The sequence below is a fragment of the Lissotriton vulgaris genome, chromosome 6 (genome assembly GCF_964263255.1).
Source record: "Lissotriton vulgaris chromosome 6, aLisVul1.2, whole genome shotgun sequence".
Classification (NCBI taxonomy): Eukaryota; Metazoa; Chordata; class Amphibia; order Caudata; family Salamandridae; genus Lissotriton; species Lissotriton vulgaris.
In genome coordinates, this window is record NC_141694.1 from 326,163,478 (window position 1) to 326,185,892 (window position 22,415).

At 42.1% G+C, this 22,415-nt stretch overlaps 1 protein-coding gene across 2 annotated transcripts in view; it reads right to left on the bottom strand.

Annotated features, from left to right (window-relative positions):
- The window catches only part of TAF1B (TATA-box binding protein associated factor, RNA polymerase I subunit B), a 909,612-nt gene that overhangs the window by 732,013 nt on the left and 155,184 nt on the right, over positions 1-22,415 (bottom strand). For both annotated transcript variants that reach the window (XM_086926356.1, XM_086926357.1), the window contains exons 4-5: positions 17,208-17,305; positions 10,622-10,717 (exon numbers count right to left, since the gene is read on the bottom strand). In XM_086926356.1, the coding sequence (XP_086782482.1) occupies positions 10,622-10,717; positions 17,208-17,305 (194 nt within the window). The remainder of the gene's footprint in view (positions 1-10,621; positions 10,718-17,207; positions 17,306-22,415) is intronic.

Below are 22,415 nucleotides of genomic sequence, written 5' to 3' on the forward strand. Positions count from 1 at the left end.
GCTGGACTGTTCCCATGAGGCACATGGTAAGACTGATTTGCATATAGCCATGTCTGAACTGGGGTGGCAGAGTGGGCTAAAGAACGGTGATGGATTAAACCCAGATCTTTTGACTGGGTGTTAGTGTTTGATTGATTGATTCAGATGCTCCGTCCATCACCACCCCCTTTTGTACCTCCAAATAAGATACAGCAGGTGTGCTTTACTCCACATATTCAAAAGCATATCCACGTCTCCAAACTTCTTCTGATCTTGCTACTGGATGGAGAGTCTAGAGCTTGTGGGGGTTGGAAGGATGCGCTCAGCCAGAGTAGCGCCCTTTACCTCTTCCGGACCCTCCAAAAACCTGCCGGTTGAACACCTTGCAAATGGATTGCTGCTCTTTAGCTAGTGACGAGAATGTGTTCATGAAGCGCGAGAGCTCCTTAATGAAGTGTTCCCCGAAGAAACCCCTCCATTTGCCACAGGCCAGCCTCTGTGGTGGCCAATTCCACCAGTCCGGGTTCTATTTTGATTAATAGGGAGCGCTGATGTTCCGTTGATAGGGCACAATTAGCCTTAAGAAACACAGGGCATGTTGGGCTCGCCCTAAATAGTGGGATCAATCATATGGCCGGAATCTTTGGAGTCTTTGGTCATATCTAGAATTTTCATAAGTGGGCCAGGACGTCCAGTACATTATCCAGACGGATCGCCAGGATAGGTTCTTCTAGTTCTTAATGAACTTAATGATAAATGTCACCATTTTTGGTTCTATATCAGGGGTGCAATCCACCCTACTGGTCAAGGAGGGTCAAGGGCATTCTGCCCTCAGACGTCCCCTCACCTACTGATCCATGGGCTTCCTTATGCGCCTGGCCATGTAACGTGCTACCTTAGTGGCAAGGACCAAATCTGCAGATCGAGGGCAATAAATGTCCTCCAGGTTCAGTATACCCGGTACCCCCCTGAGAGTCTTGTTCGCCCTTGTCCTTAATACTGGTACTCTTGGCGCCACCTTCCAGTCGCCAGGGTCTACTCAGGCCTGGTTTATCACCCAAATCCCCTTAAGGGGTGTCAAAGTTGCCCCTGGCATTATTATCTGTTCCCAGAACGGAACAGGACTCGTCTTTGGGGGGTATACCCAGGATGGGAATCTTCCTGCACACCCAGGGCGTCCAGACGCCCATTTACAAAGGCTTGGCAAAGTCTCTCAATGGCGTCAGAAGGGGGAGAGGTTGCTGTAGCCTTGGCAGCGGATCTGGTTTTGCCTTTGCTCTTGGGGGCTTCACGAGTGTCGATAGGTAGCGCAAGCCTCAGGCCCTCCCCATAATGGGGTAACAGACTGCGCTGGACACTCAAATTGATGATCCTCCGACTCAGGGAAGCTAGAGAGGAGGAACCGCACTCTCCAGGGATGCATCAGTGGCATCCACAAATTCTTCGTGGATGAGGAGAAGCATCTGCTCCTTTTCCACAGGCTCCCACATCGCTTCAAAAGCACCTTCCAGGGATGCCCAGGTGACAAGTGATTATAATTGTACAGGAACAGCAATGAGCCGTATAAGAGCTATGTAGAAGCAATAATTGCTGCGGCAAATGCTTGTTGAAAATATGTGGGCCAATGATTGTTAGCAACCTGTCTCTACTCGCCCTTTAAATGTAATCGGGCTGACTGTCAAAATGAGCTGCACGGCGTAGAACATCTTATCTGGATCAGCAGAATGCTTGGGACCACTCGTCTCGCAAGCGAACAGAGGAATAGCGTTCCTTTATTTACAAACGGAAGGGGAAGACCACGTCCACGTTGCATGTTGAGAAACGCCAAGAATGTAAAGGACGGGCTCACTGTCAAGACAGACCTACCCTCTTTAGCACTCGCACTGCCCCTGTGGAGAATGGAAATCAGGAAATGCTGCTGGCCATGCAGCTGTGCGTGGGGCTTGTGCCCTCTGGAGGGCTCCAAGCTCTCTTCTACATTGATGGTCATGTAGTGTTCTTGATGGTAGACACTGGATCTAGATATACAATCATACCACAAGTTATGTTCAGAAGCATATGGAAGGAAAAGGAACTTGCACCTGGTGACATTTCTCCTACTGGCTTCCAAGGAGAAAAAATTGACATCATGGGTTATTTTGACTCTGATATTGTTTTTGAGAATAGGTCTACCTTTGGAAGAGTTTATGTTTCAGTGGATGGTCCACCCATTTTGGGTTTGGTACATCAATATGACCTTTATATTATTATAAATTCTAGGGCAAGGAACCAAGTCATGGTAATTGAGGATGGGCGTGTTGAGAGTATCCTCCAAGAGTTCAAGTCTGTGTTTAATGATGAATTAGGGGAACTGAAAGGGTATTCTCATTTTATCAAATTGAGGAAAAATAGTGTTCCTGTACAACACAAATTAAGGAGAATTCCTTTTTCCATTAGGGATGAAGTAAAATCTCTGATAGAGGACATGTTACAAAGTGGTGTGATCGAGCCGGTAGAAGCCTCTGCTTGGGTTTCTCCGGTTGTGATTTCGAGAAAATCTGTCGGCTAACTGACGTTTTGTGTTGACCTCAGGTCTTTGAACAAATGTGTAATTGCAGACACTTTCCCTTAGCCTAACATAGGTGAAATGGTATCTACTCTTTAGGGGGCTAAGTTGTTTTCTAAACTTGACCTGAAGAGTGCATATCATCAGGTTAGACTGCATGAAACTTCGAAACAACTCACTGCATTTGTGACCTCTGAGGGAATATTCCAATTCACACGGCTTCCGTTTGGATTAATTTCGGCAGCTAGTGTGTTTCAAAGGATGGTAAGTGAAATTTTTAAAGGCATACGTAAGGTGGTTTTCTTCCAAGATGACATCTTACTCTTTGGAGACACGGTAGCTGGTCACAACCGGGTACTCAAAGATGTTTTGCACAGGATTTGGGACACTGGACTTACTTTACACAGGGAAAAGTGTTCTTTTCTTGTGCAGAATATAGAGTATCTAGGGCATGAGATCTCAGCTGAGGGAGTAAAACCAAAGAAAGATCTTCTGGAAGCCATACGTCTTGCTCCAGTCCTGTAGATAAAGATCAGTTGCGCTCCTTTATGGGGCTGATTGAGTATTACTCAAAATTCGTTGAAAAGTTCTCAGAGAAACCCATACCTTTGAGAGAGTTCCCTAAGAAAGATTGTAAATTTGTGAGGTGCAGTGAACACGAAAATTGCTTCAAAAATATAAAGCAAGACATCTGTAATGCTGAAATCCTTGAACCTTTGATACTAGTAAAACCTCCACACCGATGGTCGATGCCAGTGCCACTGGTATTGGGGCTGTTCTGTTACGGAAACACAAGGAAGGTGTTCGCCCTATTGCTTTTGTCTCACGCACTCTGTCTCCATCTGAGAAAAACTATTCTGTTATCGAGAAGGAGGCTTTGGCGGCAGCATGGGGTACGCACTACTTCTGAAGCCTACTTGTGGGGTACAAAATGTAACTTAAAAACGGATCACAAACCACCTATTTGCATTTTTTCGACTGGATGTGCTACTTCTGGTTCTCCTAGACTCGCTAGACTAGCTGCTAAACTACAGGAGTACCATTTTGAAATTTCTCATTTACAGGGGTGGAGGAATTTTCAAGCAGACTGTTTGTCTAGAATTTCTGCCTCTACTGAAGTAACAAATAATATGAACTTCAGTCTAGAAAATGTTGATGGTAACATTGCCTGGATTGATGACGTTCTTTATTTATGTGAAGGTTCATTTTCAAAGGAGGAGTGGGTTGATGCCATGACAAATGATATCACATTAAAAGAAGTCATTCAACTAATGAGGGTTGGGTCCAGGAGAGAGAGCTGTGTTAGTATTAATGTCAGACCATTTTTAAAAGTGATTGATGAATTTTCATTGTGCAATGAACATGTCTTAATGCGTGGAGAAACATTTGTTCCACCGTCAATTCTAAGACCAAAGCTGATAGCTTTGGCGCACCTTCACTTCCAGATCCACATCGACCCCAAGACCACACTCAGAGGCACCCTCCTCTACAGATCACCAGGACCCCGCGCAAAATTCAGTGAAGACATCACGGACTTCATCACCCCACACGCGCTCCCCTCCAAAGACTACATCCTTCTGGGAGACCTCAACTTTCACCTTGAAAAGATCAACGACCGCAACACCGCCACCCTCTTAGACAACCTCGCCAACCTCGGACTTAAACAACTAGTCACTTCCCCCACCCACATCGCAGGTCACACACTCGACCCCATCTTCACCTCCAGCAATCATGTCTCCTTCAGCCACACTACGGATCTCCTCTGGACTGACCACAGCTGCGTTCACTTCACCTACAACAAACCAAAACCCACCAACCACCTCTGCAAAGAAACTGGAACAAAATCACCACGGACCAGATCTCCACATCGCTCCTTCTAAACACCCCAGCCCACTCTTCTAACGCAAACGAAGCCGCCGCCAACCTCACCCTATGGTTATCCAACACCGCCGACACCTTAGCACCACTGAAAAAACGTCAAAGCAAACCTGGCAACAAGAAGGCCTCATGGTTCAACGATGATCTTAAGAAGTCCAAGAAACTCTGCCGCTCCCTTGAAAAGGCCTGGAAAAAAGACCCAACCACTAGCACCAAGGACGCCTTCAAAAACGCCACCCGCACTCACCACCAACTAATCCGTAAGGCCAAGAAAACAGCATTCAAGGATCGACTTGACAACAACGCCCACAACAGCAAGGAACTTTTCAACTTCGTCAAGGAATTTTCCAATCCCTCGGCCAACTCCAACGACATCACCCCCTCTCAAGCCCTCTGCGACTCCCTAGCCTCATTCTTCCACAACAAGATTGCAGACATCCACAACAGCTTCGACAACCAACCCGGAAACCAGCCCACCCTACCATTTGCTGAACATTCTCCCCCCTTGAACACCCTTAACGACTGGAACCCAATCTCCACTGAGGACACAATCCGCCTGATGAATTCCATCCACTCAGGATCCCCCACAGACCCATGTCCTCACCATATCTTCAACAAAGCAGACTCCGTCATAGCACCGCACCTCCGAGACGTCATCAACTGCTCCTTCAACTCCGCCACCTTCCCGGAAGACTGGAAACACGCTGAACTCACCGCCTTTCTGAAAAAACCCACAGCGGACCCCACCGAACTCAAAAATTACCGCCTCATCTCGCTCCTTCCATTCCCGGCCAAAGTCATCGAGAAAGCTGTCAACAACCAGCTCGCCGCCTTCCTCGAAGCCAACAAATCCCTCGACTCCTCACAATCTGGCTTCCGAGCAAAACACAGCACTGAGACCGCCCTCATCGCAGCAACAGACGACATTCGAACTCTACTGGACAATGGAGACACAGTCGCCCTCATCCTCCTCGACCTCTCTGCAGCATTCAACACAGTCTGCCACAGCACCCTTCTACAACGCCTCAATAACATCGGAATCCAAGGAAAAGCACTTGAATGGATCACCTCGTTCCTCACCAGAAGAACCCAGAGAGTCCGCCTCCCACCATTCAAGTCCAAGGCCACTGAAGTCATCTGTGGCGTACCACAAGGATCCTCACTCAGCCCCACCCTCTTCAACGTATACATGAGCCCCCTCGCGGCCATCGCCCGCCAACACAACCTCAACATCATCTCTTACGCGGATGACACTCAACTTATCCTCTCTCTCACCAATGACCCCAGCACCGCCAAAACTAACCTACACGAAGGAATGAAAGAAGTTGCCGAATGGATGAAACAAAGCCGTCTGAAACTGAACTCAGACAAAACAGAAGTCCTCATCTTAGGTACATCCCCCTCTGCATGGGACGACTCCTGGTGGCCGGAAGCCCTTGGAAAAGCACCCATCCCGACAGACCACGCATGGAACCTAGGCGTCATCCTGGATTCTTCACTCTCAATGAACAGACAAGTCAGCGCCGTATCCTCTTCCTGCTTCAACATTCTTCGCATGCTCAGAAAAACATTTTGCTGGATCCCCACCGAAACAAGGAAAACAGTCACCCATGCTCTGGTCACGAGCCGACTGGACTACGGAAACACCCTCTACGCAGGCACTACCGCTAAACTCCAGAAGAAACTCCAACGAATCCAAAACGCCTCAGCCAGGATCATACTAGACATTCCACTCAACGAACACATCTCTGGTCACCTTAAAGACCTCCACTGGCTACCCGTCAATAAGAGGATCACTTTCCGACTGCTAACCCACGCACACAAATCACTCTATGACATCGGACCAGATTGCCTCAACTCTCGACTGTCCTTCTACACCCCCTCCCGCCAACTACGTTCTTCCAACCAAGCCCTCGCCACTGTACCTCGCATCAACAAGACCACCATGGGAGGCAGATCCTTCTCATACCTGGCTGCTAAAACATGGAACTCACTCCCCGCTCACCTTCGCCTTACCCAGAACCACCTAGCATTCAGAAAGCAACTTAAAACGTGGATATTTGACAAGTAATCCTCCTCCCCTTTCTAAGCGCCTTGAGACCCTCTGGGTATGTAGTGCGCTATATAAATTCTCTGACTTGACTTGACTTGAAGGCCATCTTGGTCATTTTTTAACACAACAGCGGCTAAAGGCTAATTTCTGGTGGCCTGGGTTGGATTCTCAGGTTTCCTCTTGGGTTGAGTCATGTTCTTTTTGTAAAGAAAGCGAAAAAAGGTTGAAGGTTGCTCTGGGCTCAAACATGGGAAAATGATCCCATCCTGATTCACCTTGGCACCCCTTATGCATTGATTTTATTGGCCCCAATGGGGAAGTTGTCGCAGCGGTTTGCCATAGCTTCCATTGATTTATTCAGTAAATGGCTTTCTGTAGAATTTCTAAAAGACATTACCATTGAGACAACTATTCAGCACTTAAGGTCCTTATTTCAACAAGGTTTTCCTTGTGTTATCATTACCGATAATGCCACACAGTTGGTTTCTCACACTATGTGTTCCTTTTAGAGTAATTCTGGTATTACACATCATAGAACTTCTCTCTATAACCCACAGGGTAATGGTGTGTGTGAGCGCATAAACAGACTTGTGAAAGGAACTATCCAAATGGCTCTCACACAAGGTACTCCAGTTAATGATTTGGTGCAAGATATGGTAAATGCATATCGTACCACTTTTCATGGTTTCAAAGACAAATCGCCTTTTGAAATTATGCGAGGCAGAGTTCCGAGTGCCAAGTTAACACCATCATGGCTGAAAAATGTATTATCTAATGAAGATCATTATAATGATGTTAGTAGTTCACAGATTTGTTTTTTCGAAAATTGAAAAAGGTGATCTAGTAAAGGTGAAACCAGGGAGAATCACCAGTGGGTTATCCAAGTTTAGAGGACCTTTTACTGTAAAAAATGTTTTTCCACAATATGTTTCTTTGACTAATGGTGAAAGATGGAATTTCAGGAGGGTGGCTTTATATCAGAGAAGGAAAGACGGCAAAACTCTTTCTTTCAATTCGTCTTTTGGAAAAAAATTAACTAATGGGAGGAATAGTGGTCATATGTTTACTTCATTGGAAGATTCTACTAGTTCTCATTCATAGCCTGTTCCCAGGCAGAGTGATGGAGGTGGTGATGCTACAGATTCTCTACCTTGTAGTAGTGGTTCTTACAATACTTCCAATCTTTCCATTTCTAGTACTGTGTTCAATCCTGGTAATGTCAGACGTTCAAGGTACCGTAGACCACCTTTGTACTTGAATGATTTTTGGAGTGATTAATTTCTTTATTCTTTTCTTCATTGACAATTGTTATTCTTTATATTTATTTTTCTGTATTAAGAGGGAAGATGTGTTGTATAATGCTTACTATGTATAGCTCTATGGTTCTTGTTCTCTATGTTCCTACCTTGCATTCCAGAATCTAGATGGCTCCGACTCATGTAGAATTCTGTTATGGTCAGTTTGTGCCTGGCCAGCAAGTGTTAGGTAGACTGCTGTTTGTGCTCCACTAAACTTCAGTTACTTACCACACTGGAGTTTCTACTTCATTTACAACACTCAACATGAATCAAATTACAAAAGAACTGCGTGAAACAATGCAGTTTGATCTCTCACCCGATGACCTCCGTGACAGTTGTGGGCTACTGTAGTGCACTGTGAGACGTTTTAACACTCAGTAAAGAAATTACAGTATCAAAGCCAAACAAAACATATTAGTGAATCGCCAAGGCATGCACATAAGGCATAAAGAAAGGCACGTATCTAGCTTCTTAGCAGCGAAGACAGAGGAAGTGCTGTTCCTTGATGCCGCTTAAATGGGACATTCTCTATGGTTGTTCTGTTGACTTGTTGCAAAGACTCCTGGGATTTGTATCTTCGATTACAATGTTTGGTTAAGGCTGCTGAGTAATAAAATGACCAAGATAAGCATAATCTAAGCCTCCGGACCGGACATAGATTTTTAACCTATATGTATCAAAGCTTTCCTTATTTCATTTAGAAAACTTTAAAGGAAATAATTTGAATGAACGTGAACAAACAAATCAAATAAACAAAAAATTACTTTTGACTTTGGTTGGTTTAACTTAGATTGATTTGGGAACAGAAGTCTTTAAAATTATGTAAAACGCCAGGGGAAAAATTGGGAGTGCAGAGGGAGACAACGTCGGAATGGCAGAATGCTTTCATTGACTTTTCTAAAAGAGGCATTTTCAAAATTGTAACAAAATTTGACTTTACCATTAAAGATGATTTTAAATTACAATTCATTTGAGTGTAAAGAGCATTTCCCTATGTGGCCCCAAACTGAATTTAGCACGTAATATGTGTAGTAATGTAACTCTCTGTTATTCTAAGGAAAGATTGCCTTACAATACTGAAAAATGACTATAAAGGTTTTTCACTGTCAGGACATGTAAAATTTAAACCAGCGTGTCCTACTTTTAAAATATCATGCCTTATGAGCCTTTAAGGCCTACTTTACTAGGGACTTGGGTAAATTAAATGAGCCAATTAGATGAATGACAATATTACCATGTTTAAAGGAGAGGTACAGGCATGTTGCCAATGGTTAGCAGAGATATAGAGCACAGAGCCTAATGCCAACAAAAACAAGTTCTGCAAAAAATCACGGAGTGAAGGCAAAAGATCGGGGGAAATACCACGCCAAGGATGCCAGGCCTTACATCTACCCTGGTTTTCTGTCTCTTCTCCAATATCGCTAGCCCGGTCAACAGCTTAGTGCCTTTAAATTGACTATATCCTAATACCACTAACACAGACTATACTCCAATACCTCTTAACCAGACCCTGCTCTCCATTTAGCCCTTCTCCTTTTTCTCCTCTTACTTTTTCCCTGAAGCATTTTGTCAAATTTTCTAAATTATTTTGATAAACAGGTTCCCCTCTTTTTTAGGTTTTGCCTAGCGATGCGCAAGAAGTGCGCATGCGCTAAAAAACCTTATGAGTTAGAGTGTGGAACAGGGACCCGCCCCACTCTCCCACTGGCTAGCTCCATAAATGGAGGCTAGCCATTGGGAGACGGCTCTGTCCGTCAATCCCGGACCAGATTCGGGGGCGTTCCCGAGAATTTTTCGCTTTTGGCGACGTCACGCTACGTCAGCCAAAAGCCCTCGGGAACGCCCTCGAATCTGGTCCGGCATTGAGCCGGCACCCGCCTTCCTGCTCAGGGCCGGGGAGTTTCGTGAAAAACACCCCGAGCGCTTCATAGCGCTTTTCTGCCCTAGCGAGTGCTCACCTCGCTTTTTTGTAATTAAATTCTCCCCTGGCAGGCGCCCAGGGACCTTGCCGCTATTGTTTATTTTCACCTCGAGGGAGCCCACCCCTCGGTGAATTCACTTCCCGCCTGCAGTAGCTGAGACGGGCCGCAGCGCTGCCCGCGACGACCCAGAAGCTGAGGGGGCGACCCGGAAGTCCAGCCACCCCAGCGCAGACAAGGAGAAGCAGCTGCACCCACCGGCAGGGCTCCATGGTGGAAGAGGAGCCCCGCCGCCGCCCGTGAGAGCACCCGGCCTCAAGAAGCGGGACCGGGTGAGGAAGAGCTGCAGCGAAGTACCGCCCCCCCAGCACGGACAAGGAGAAGCAGCTGCACCCACCGGCAGAGCTCCATGGTGGAAGAGGAGCCCCGCCGCCGCCCGTGAGAGCACCCGGCCTCAAGAAGCGGGACCGGGTGAGGAAGAGCTGCAGCGTCCAAGTACCGGTGAGTGCGGCCGCAGAGAAGGGAGGGGCGCCGGGACACGTCCATTACCCGGAACTCGCTACATGGACGCGCGGACCGGATGAGTCTTCTGACCTTATGACTCAGGTGAGAGCCATCCCGTCCACCCGATGCTGACCGCAGTAGCCCCTTATTATCTCTCTCTGACCTCATTCTTATTTTCCCTCCCAGGTCGCCTCGAATAGTTCTGGACGCACCCGTCCAGTACAGTACTCCCACCTTTAGCACGGGGTGCCCTGGTCGTTTACTGTACTTTTTACCACGTGGCCGTGGTATCTCTCTGATTGGGTGTCATTATTTTACAATGCAGTTATCATTCTGTGTTGTCACAATGTATTGAACTGTGCTTCAAGGTAACTGGCACTCCGCTTGCTATCTGAAATTTATTACTGAGAATCATCAATGCATAGAATATCATGACTATACTTACTGCTGTTTGTCTGTTCCTTTCATAGTAAGGTTTCTTTGTAAATGCTTGGTTGCTCTTCTGTAGGTACCGTCTCCAAAAATTACCCAGAACCTCATTCTAATAAACAAAATTTGAATTAATGAGCCAATTATGTATCATAGTCTCACAAATCCACATTTTCCAATAGTTGAATTGGCATTACAAACAAGGCACACTTGGCCTACTAGTTCTCTGCATTAGTTCGTGGATTTTCACATTCAGAATTACACTTACCAAACTGGAAGGGGATGTGCAGTTTATTTGTATTAAAAAAAACAAGCACTAGCAATGCCAAAAGGCCCAGCTTATAAAGGAGAATGGATCTTCTATTGTCATTGATGGGTTTAAGCACTCAGATATTCATCAATTATGTACCCTGTCACTGATCCTAGTACTCTTGCATCCATAAATCTCCCCGCTAACTAATTTTTGCATTAATCCACTTACACAAGCACAAAAGTAGCACTGAAAGTAGGAAAAAAGAAAACATGCATGCCATAGTGGGCATGAGCGTGCAATAACCAATAAAAATTAAACATAGCAGTGGGTGGCTGTCTTGCAATGGTATTGTACATAGTGTTTCTTAGTTTAAACCTTTCAGCATGGATATCACATTTAGAACTAATGTGCTGGCAATTATGGAATGGTAACAATGACACTCGATGCACAGTACCATTCCATTATGATCGACTGGTTTAGTGCCAGTTCCTGCGCAGTAACAAGCAAGCAGCCCAAAAACACTGTCTGAGGAGCTGTAGCGTACTCTAAAAATGAAAAGAGAAAAAATAGAAAGAGAAAGCAATCTATGGATTGAAACCTCTTATTTTGAGGTGGATGTGGACATGGGTTACAACAAGTGCCGTCACTCACAGGGCAAGCAAGCCAGTGGCTAAAGTAAGCTGAGCCACTGCCCAATGCTATATGCTGTAATAAATGGTAATGCATGTAAATCATGCTCATATGGACCAATGGCAAAGGAGGGCTAACTGAAAGGCCCTCTAAGTATATGTATGTATATATATATATATATATATATATATATATATATATATATATATATATATATATATTCACTGAAAAAACCATAGGTTATAGACCATATATAGTTAGGAATTCGCATTTACAAAACCTTATTTTACTCACGCAAAACCATTGAAATTCCATATATAGTTAGTTGCACTAACTATATATCGCGCACCCGCAATCCACTGCTGATGATGTCACATATTACATCATTCATGACATGGTCAGTGACATCACTGATGACATCACTGATGACATCTCAAATGACATCACTGATGACATCACTGATGACAACATCCAGTGACTGTATGTTTCTGTAAAGTTAAAATATGTCTTACATATTGAAGAATGAGTGGATGTATGAGTGTCTGGATGAAGGATTTAGTAGGTGCATGACTGACTGTATGAGTGAGTGATTAAATGTGTCTCACTGAGTGCATGGGTTAGTGGCTAAACTGTCTTAATTTGTGCATCATTATGTCTGTTGTTCTGTAAACTGTTGCATGTGTTGATAAGTAGCTATATGAGTAACTATATGGGTTATTGATTAGTTGCCCAAGTATTTGTATGGGAGACTGAGTGTGTGTGTGGGTGGCTGGGAGGTGTATGACTCTGTGCATAGATGTGTGAGCAGTTGATTCACTAGATGTATGGTTTCAAAAGTGCATGTGGAAACAGCTGTATGGGCGGTTGACTGTGTGCATGAGTGTATTGGTGAGTGAATGGATATCTCAGTGCTACATGTCAAAGTAAGTACATATGTAAAACACAGTACATGTGAGAGTTGACATATATAAATAACTGTGCATAAGAGCCAGTGAATGTGTGAGTGGCTGTATGGATCATTGTGAACTTGTATCAGGGATTGTATAAGAGAGTAAATATGTGTTAGTATATGTTTGAATAAGTAAAGTTTGTATAACTGTATAGTTGAGGAAATGGAGGTGTGATTGATTCTTTGCATGACTGACTAGGTGTGTGAGTAACTCCATGGATGAGTGACAGTCTGTGAGTGTCTGTTTACACTGATTGTATCTAAGGTTATATTAGAGTCTGAAGAGGTTCATCGTATTATCACATGAATGATATCATCAGTGATGTGATCAGTAATGTCAAATGAGATGTCATCAGTGATGTCATCAGTGATGTCATTTGAGATGTCATCAGTGATGTCATCAGTGATGTCACTGACCATGTCATGAATGATGTAATATGTGACATCATCAGCAGTGGATTGCGGGTGCGCGATATATAGTTAGTGCAACTAACTATATATGGAATTTCAATGGTTTTGTGTGAGTAAAATAAGGTTTTGTAAATGCGAATTCCTAACTATATATGGTCTATAACCTATGGTTTTTTCAGTGAATTTTCAAGGTTTTGTAAATGCTAATTCCTAACTATATATGGTCTATAGCCTATGGTTTTTTCAGTGAATATATATATATACATACATATATAAACATATATCATCTGTATATCTATATAAATACAAACATAAATGCATGCATACATATACTTATATGCATACAGATGCATGTTATTTACATGAAAGTTGAAAAAACACTAATAAAAGCAAAGCTAAAAAGCCACCTCATTACAAACAGAATGGCTTTAACTTAAACGAGGGCGAGATCTATTGCATTTTCAATGCTTGTTTACTTTGGTTCCATCAAGAAGGCATTCAGATGTGTCACACATTTGCCATAAATTCTGAATGTTAGCACTCTAGTTGCACATTAGATCACTGTAGTAAAGCTACTGCTCACCAGGGTCGTCTGCTGCTGGTATTCAAAGTGCATGTTTCAGTCTGCATGTCAGAATTTTTTTAATGAAATAGAAGAGGATTTGAGAAGTCACTCAAAATGATCCCTAATTTTTCTTTCTGAAGCACTAATCATACTTTCTATGGCAAAATTAACCCCCTCATGTTGTTCCTTTTTAAATTGAGTGTTTTCAGACTTACCACTTCATTCCAATCAAGATGGCTTCTGGTGTGCCATACTTTTGTCATAAGTAAGACTGTTAGCGCTCTAGTTGTTCTTTAGAACACTCTGGGACATTCTGTCATTGGGCTATACTTGGGGTACATCTGGGTGATATTTGGCCTACATTTAGGCTCTTTTGTCTCTGGTGGCCATCTTGGGAGACTGTATGTCAGAATTTTTTAATGAAATTGAAGAGGGTTTGAGAAGTCACTCAAAATGTGCCCTAATTTTTCTTTCTGCAGCACTAATCATAATTCATATGGCAAAATATACCCCCTCATTTTGTTCCTTTTTAAATTAAATGTTTTAAGAGTTACCACTTTATTCCAATCAAGATGGCTTCAGGTGTGCCATACCTTTGTAATAAGTAGGACTGTTAGCGCTCTAGTTGTTCTTTAGAACACTCTGGGACATTCTGTCATTGGGCTATACTTGGGCTACATCTGGGTGATATTTGGGCTACATTTGGGCTCTTTTGTCTCTGGTGGCCATTTTGGGAGACTGCATGTCAGAATGTTTTAATGAAATAGAAAAGGATTTGAGAAGTCACTCAAAATGTGCCCTAATTTTTCATTCTGTAGCACTAATCATACTTTCTATGGCAAAATATACCCCCTCATGTTGTTTCTTTTTAAATTAAATGTTTTAAGAGTTACCACTTTATTCCAATCAAGATGGCTTCAGGTGTGCCATACCTTTGTAATAAGTAGGACTGTTAGCGCTCTAGTTGTTCTTTAGAACACTCTGGGACATTCTGTCATTGGGCTATACTTGGGCTACATCTGGGTGATATTTGGGCTACATTTGGGCTCTTTTGTCTCTGGTGGCCATTTTGGGAGACTGCATGTCAGAATGTTTTAATGAAATAGAAAAGGATTTGAGAAGTCACTCAAAATGTGCCCTAATTTTTCATTCTGCAGCACTAATCATACTTTCTATGGCAAAATATACCCCCTCATGTTGTTTCTTTTTAAATTAAATGTTTTAAGAGTTACCACTTTATTCCAATCAAGATGGCTTCAGGTGTGCCATACCTTTGTAATAAGTAGGACTGTTAGCGCTCTAGTTGTTCTTTAGAACACTCTAGGAGGCTGCAGTAGAACACAAAGGAATCAACTGACAGTCTCTGTCCTTGTTGAATGTACATGTTTTACTGAGAATGTCAGACTTCATTTTCACATGACTGAGAAAGATAATGTGAATTTACAGAAAATATGCTTTCAGTTTAGCTTATAGATCCCCTTCCAAACCACTATGGGAAAATCATGAGATATTAGTTTTCTTTCAAACAATATTCATGATATCACAGCAGAAGGTTTTTTCACATGGTAAAATCACCTTAGAACCCACCACAATTCCTAAAACGAGTATGGTACCATCAACAAATGATTTATAATGTAACTAAAGTCCTAAAACCCTCTATTAACTACAATGCTTTTTAATGAGGTGCTATCATGTATATTGGTCCCAAGATGGCTGCCAACACTTCTTGGATGAAGTGCTGACAGCCAATCAGATCAGATGTGTGGTTAGGCTCCGCCCAGATATATATCTTTTTTTGAACCTACATTTCTCAAAATACACTGGAGCACATATATTGAGACCTAGCAAAGGCACATCGGGCTAACATTCCCTACAATTTTGCCAAGTTTCGTGCAAATCCATTCAGCCGTTCGAGCTAAAAGTGAGGCCAACCGCCCTATGGAAATTAACATGGGAAAAACGCGTTTTGGGACCCCCCTTGATGAAACCCCCCCAATTTGTCAGGGGCTGCTCAGAAACAAAATGTTCCATTTTCCTGGAAATTTCAGCCAATTCCGTCCACAAACGCCAAAGTTATTAGACATAGAATTTTCAAAAATCCCATAGAGAAAAAATCCTAACTATATATACCTACTGGCGACCGCCAGTAGGTAATTATATATATATATATATATATATATATATATATATATATATATATATATATATATATATATATATATATATATATATTTATTATGATGTATTTATGTACTTTTTAATGAATTTTTACAAAATCATGGCAAGCAGCATAGCATGTGGTGCCTTCCGAAGGGATTCTAACAATTACATTGCAAATTTTCTACCCCTAGTTTGTCAAAGGGTATAATCAACACCAACATCCTTGCTTACAAAGTTAATCTAAGAGATTTCAAGTAACAAAATGCATGTTTGCAGACTTTAAAACAGTACAATAACAACCCACTCTTAAAGGCCTATTGGCTTTAACATATGCATATCATGATACATAAATCAGGCCTATTAGCTTTGTTGTAACTTTTCATGATAAACAGTTCAGATATATGGCATTTAAATAACATGTTCACATGAACCAATCAGGCATTTCTCTTTTCTAACTGGCTAGTCGCCATAACCAACTCATAACTACTGTATTGAGCATAAGCATTGCCACAAGGAAGCCATGATAAAATTACACATGTATTTACAAAATTAGATTTGTCAAAATAATATAAAATCCTTCCTTAGAGGGCTTTGGGAGGATTATCATAGGGGCAATTCAACTACTCACACTGTATGTTTGAGTGTGTTGTCAAAAACAAAACCCTTTCCAACTATGGTAATCTGTGAGATTCCATGAAATACAATATTAGCCGACAGGTTTAGCACAGTGTAATAACAATCCACCCTTACAAGTCTATTGCCTTTAACACATGCTACATCCGGCTTATTGGTTTGGTCATAGCTTTCATGATAAACAGATACTGATAGCACATTTTGCTCAATAGAACACATCTTGGACAAAAATTCATGCAAAGAAGTCAGGGTCTTAGACACTTGACTTTCTAGATACTACCTAATGACAATAAAAGTCACGTAACGTCCTATTGTGGATTGTGTTGTGTAGTAGATCAAAATGGATTTCTGGGCTACCCTGTGCATCATTGAGGGGAGCAGTGTGTGCATTATAACGAGGGCAATTAAAGTAATTTACTAAGGGGTATCTAAACACTTGACCTTGGTGGTGAGGACTTCTGCTCTTGATCGATTGAAGTTTAAGACTCTCACTTATGGGGGGGTTGGCAATCCCTCCCCCAAGAGGAAGTGATTTATCTAAATGACGGGAACGTGTACATTTGACTAATATAATAGTGTGCATCGCATCACACCTCTTTGCCTATCTGTTCGGTTTCTATCAGCTCCTTTAGCGGTTTCCTGAATAAATGAATCGACGACTCTGTAATTTATTTGCACATCTTCAATTGTGTCAACAGGTGAGTTCAAAGGGTCCCTTTTGCCTTTAGAAGGCAATTTCAACTCTTTGTCATTCACTGGGAAGAAGATGATTATGAGTAAAGGTCAGGCTAATAAAGGTAGTTGTGTTCATTATCAACTCACCAAGACTGGTGCTACTCTATTGCTGCTCCTTCACGGCCTTGGCAAAGTCCATGTGAGACACTATTATAGGAATGTATATTTTTGCAGTCTAAGTGGGTTACTATCAATGAAAAATGTTGTACAGAATAAAACAGCCCGTCATTAAAGTTTGCAAACTTGGTGTACCATACTGTAATTACCTTTAGTTGTGGACATTTTACTAAGGCCTGCAGAGCTTCGGCTTGCCTCAAAAGTATGTACTGAAAACCTTCGCAAACGTACCATTCATAGCCTTTATCTAGAAACAAAAAAACAAACAGTTTTACGTGGTAAGTATTTATTTTTCCACTATATCTATGTCACATGGACTCAACATGCCCCCTGCTCATATTTAATAAAGCGATTTCGCAGTATTTTTCTAAAATAAAGTAAAATACTTTCCGTGTCCAACGAAACGGCACAACAAAACATGCTTTGATGGTTTATGAGCTGGTGATTCAACACGTACAGAAAAGTATAGAATAAGGTTGTACTTCACTGTTGTGATGTCACAAATGTTGAATCAAATTTTATTCGTTGACAAATTCGTTTATTATAATGTGCAAAGCTTAAGTTTAATTAAAACATATGCTAAATGCAACATTTTTAGTAGGTAATTATAATTAAAGGTTATAGGCCTGTTGGATTGAGTGGGCCTATTACTCTCTCACACCCACATTCATCAGCCCCTTCTCTGGCTGGTGGGTCCACTTAAGAACTACAAATAGCGCAGACATTTGCAAAATCCTTTCATGTAGTGCTTGTATGTATGTATATATGTATGTATGTGGATACCTGATGTAGGTCCCTCCACCCCGTTTCCCCGCCCTTACCTGGGAAACCTCTGTCCTAATGCCTGCCCCTCTGATACTGTGAAAAAAGCTTATTAATGCAAAGCCGCACCGATTTGTTTTGTATTGTCCTGAAAACCTGAATAAATCATTTTCCCCAAAAAATGGTTGTAAGCATGCCAAATAAAAGTACTGATTTGCCTGCTAAGATTTTGTGGTGCAGATTTGAGGTACCATCGATTGCACAATTTAGATTGGAACTATAGCAATTTGTAGTGAGTTCACCGGTATTGATTGGTGCCAGTGGAACCTGTAGCGCAAAAGGGAAAACTAGATTAGTCAGGGTGATTTTTCCCAGGTCGAAATTTAATTTGTGTGTATGTGTGCGTGCAGGAAAGTCAGAGGTTGTTAAAAGCTTATTACCAATTGTTTCTAATATGAATGGTTTACTTTGAATTCTTTAGCGGAACTGACAAAAGCTATTTGTTTAATGTGCTTGATTTGAGTAGCAGTATTTTGTGTATGCGAACATTGTAAAGGAGTATGAATTGCTGTAAGGAGCGAAGAATTACACAAGTGTGCTGCACTGGAACAGGTTAGTTGTGAAGTGCACGCTGAAATTGGTTGACAGGTCATCAAGTATTAAGCTGTGATACGTTTGTGAAAGAAAATTGTGACAGTACTGTAGGAAAGTATTAATGTAAATGGATTTGTAAACTGAACAAAAGCATTGAAATGTTTGAATCTGATTACTGTTAATTTATTGTTGAATCTTGCATTTATGAAATGTTTCAAAGCCCTTTAGAGATTTGATGAGGGGTGATGTGGGAGTCAAAGTTCATGAGGGTGAAGAGGTACCATTGGAAGGTGTGCCAGCTCATTATAAGGCAACAAATGTAGGGCCACATACATGTTTGTGGCTTCGTCAATGCTGCAAGATTACTGAAAAAGAAGGACCATTCAAATTTTCACAATATGGTACTTCTTTTTTAAATATTATTGAAAGCCTAACAAACGTTATATGTAATGAAGTCACCTCCTAGACCTAAACAGTACGAAGCATTAAATGCTTGGCAGCAAGCAGCTCATGCCAAGAGAAAGAAAAGTACCAGAAAAGAGCAAAGAGAGCAGTGCAAAATTATGCAGATGCGCAATGGGATGAAGAACAGGAGAGGTGGAGAACATTTGTAGTTGAAGGAGCTAGGATGTGCCCGGCAATAACAAAAGATAAGGCTAAAAAGAATCGAAAACAGAGACATGAGGATGAGGAAGATGCAAGGAAAAACCGACATTGATAGCGATTCAGGGGATGACATTTTAGATGCTCTTTTGTCCTCGTTTATACAGCCAGATGTGGCCACCAAAACAAATATGGAGGGTGCTACAACTGCTAGTGCTACAATGGCTACAGCCTTGTTGATCCCAATACAATTCAGATTAAAAGACCAGTACCAACACTCCACCTGTTGAAGCAGCCACTATGGCAATTGCTCCAGGTGTTACTGCTTCAATTGTTACTGTTCCTGCCCTGGAACGTCTGCAATGCAAGCTTTGCGCGACCTTCACTGGTTAAAAATTTCGGATCGTGTGGCCTTTAAAACTCTGTGCCTTCCATTCAAGATTCGTCAAGGTTCTGCTCCTAACTACCTGCATAATCTTGCCCAGCCATATCAACCTGGCTGCCTTCTGAGGTCATCTAACAGTGGCAATCTTGTGATTTCCAGAATCCGACTGGCAAAAATGGGAGGCCGTTCATTTGCATATCTTGGACCCAAGATGTGGAATGCTCTCCTGTTGGCGCTAAAAACAGAAACGAGCCTTCTTGCTTCCCGCAAAAAACTGAAAACTCTTCTGTTCTAAACTTTTTGGTCTTGTTTTTTGTCTTCCCTCTTTGCAGTTGCTTGTTTTTCTTCTCTAGTCTTTCCCTGGCGCCGGGAAACCCATTGCGGGTAGCTGTGCGCAATACAAGTTCAATAAAATAAAATAAATAAATAAAGAGACACAAGTTGTATCAGCTCAGACATTGGCAGTGCCTGTTGCAACTACATCAACAAATGTTGTTCCAAATGTTGCTGTTCAAGGTGCTGTAAGAGTAGTAGCTGCAACAGGGTTCATCCCGGCATTGCAAAATGTACAAATTATTGCTTGGACCCCACGACAAAATGTTCAGTCATTGAGAGAAGGGAGAAGGACTGACTGGCTTTAGGGGCACCAATTGCACATGGAGAGAGAGGAACATTTTGCAATGGGATTTCCCCCCCCATAGTTTAAAAAAACTCAAGAAACTAAAAGGTGGCAGAAACCAAGAGACTAATCTACCAGCTACGGAAGAGTGAGAACCTTAGATGCACCAAAATTCAATTTGACATTAGAAGAGATCATTAGATGAAGCAATATCGGAAAAATGAATTGATATTTCTAAGTAAAGAAATCACAAGAGGTCTGTCTGCCACCCATGACAACTTAACTGAATTGGCAGGAAAACATGAGGTGGATCTTTCTAAGAGTGTTTTTAACCTTTAGGTCACAGTTGGATTATGAAGCTATTCTGACAATGAAGGTCTTCAGGAATTAAATTACACACTGCAAAATTAGTAAAGTGTATCCACAAATGGAGCTGATTAGATAGATTAGAGAGGAAGTGAGCAAAAAAGGAGGGAAAGAAAAAGAAACAATCAGACGCTACAAAAGCGAATCATAAGCCACTACAAATGTTTCCTTTTAGGGCAATACCAGATGATGGGTATGGGTATGTACTGTGGAGTAAAGGTGACCTTGCAACATTTATTTACCAACTATTTTCCAAAGCAGAGAGAGAATCCAGCTCAAGTTGACAGATTTGTAAAGATTTCAAAGGTTTTGTGGACGGCAAGACTTGAATAAATTCTTTGATAATGTGGTACAGAGTGACCTGTGGGAGAGATGCAAGATAGCTGTGCAAAGAACATGCACAGAGCCTCTGAGAAATGTGTGTCTTCATGCACCTCCACCTGTGGTAATGACCAAGTATGATGAGGTGACTACCTTTTGGCAGGAAAAGTTCCTGCGACGGAAATGAATTGGCTAAAGATCAACAGAGCTACTCAAAAAGCTAAAGAATCAGTGCATACTTTTCATTACCAATTGCTGAAAGTGTTTTAAGAAAATCCCAAGAAGGGAGATATGAGAAGTTTTGTGTCACAGTTCGTTCTTGGGTTTCAACCAGAGATCAGAATGCACATAACACAGAATGTGATTTGTTGATAAACAAAGCTTTTAGATGAGATCTTGAAGTATGCAATATACTGTAGTGATGAGCAAGAAATGAAGCAAAAGAGACTCAAAGAGAAGTTTATGCTAGTGCAAATAAGCACGCTCAAAAGTGGTTTGAAAATCAATCACATGGAGGGAATGTTAGTGGAATGTAATGTGTTGGTTTTCAGGTATGAGATCAATTTTTGCAGGGTGGTGTTTGTGTTTCACAAGGAAGAGATCGAGGTGTTTCAGTTGATCCAAATTCAGGAATAGACATTGCAACTTCAAAGAAATCAACTCCTTGTCACTATTATAACAGGCTCAGGTATTAGAATAGAGAATGTAGACAGAATAAAAATGGAGTGAGTGGTTATGGACAAATGCAAGGAGCAACTACAACTCAAGTGCAACATGTTCCAGTTCAGTCTTAAGACCAACGAATGCAGATGCCAACGCAATCACAAATTCCCATGACGCAAGTCCCACAAGCTCTGATGGCCCCACAGAATATGGTTAATCCCAAATTCAATATGAATCAAGTATTGAGAGCAAATCCACATACATTCCAAAACCAATTTAAACAGTTTCGCATGGTGGAGAGCAATAGTTTTGATTTCTAACAATTCCCAAGGAGGGTGCCTGAGGGAGGAAGAAGATTGCATACTTGGTGCAGTCCTAGACATAGAACAAAGTGGAACATTTGTATAAGGAAAAGTTAATGACCACCAAGTGTCCTTTCTTATCAACGCAGGAGCTACCAGTCCCATTGTTAGAATAGAGCAAAGGTCTTCAAACATTTGGATGCCGAGACCCCCCTGTCAACATTTTCAGGTGTATGGACCCCCTCATCACAAAAAATTCCAAACCTGTTGACAGAATCTGCATAGTTATCAAAGGCAGCACAACAAGTTTTGGTCCCAGAGCAGGAGTGGGCAAAAAGCCTGGATTCATGGCTCTGCCAGTGCCGCAGGTTAACAAACGGTTTCCTGAACCTACAAATTAAATGTCAGATTTACGTTACCTGGCGCAACCCTGGAAAATCAGCAGGGATGCGCCAAGAAACATGCGACACGCAATGCAGACAGACTCATGAAAAACCTTTCAGAAAACTTCTAAAGACTTGGATCTTTAACCTTCCTGACGACTACTCCAAATCAGCCATCTAATCTCATACAGCCACCAGGACTGACCTATCAGGAATTTCAGCGCCAAGATGCTCCTTCCGGAGCGAACGCTGCGCTTTAGAAATACCCCCACAAATATCACAAATATCACAATGCCATTGTTGTGCCACAACGGATGCGCCGCATTTACAAAGGGTCATGCCATGGCGCAAGGATAGGC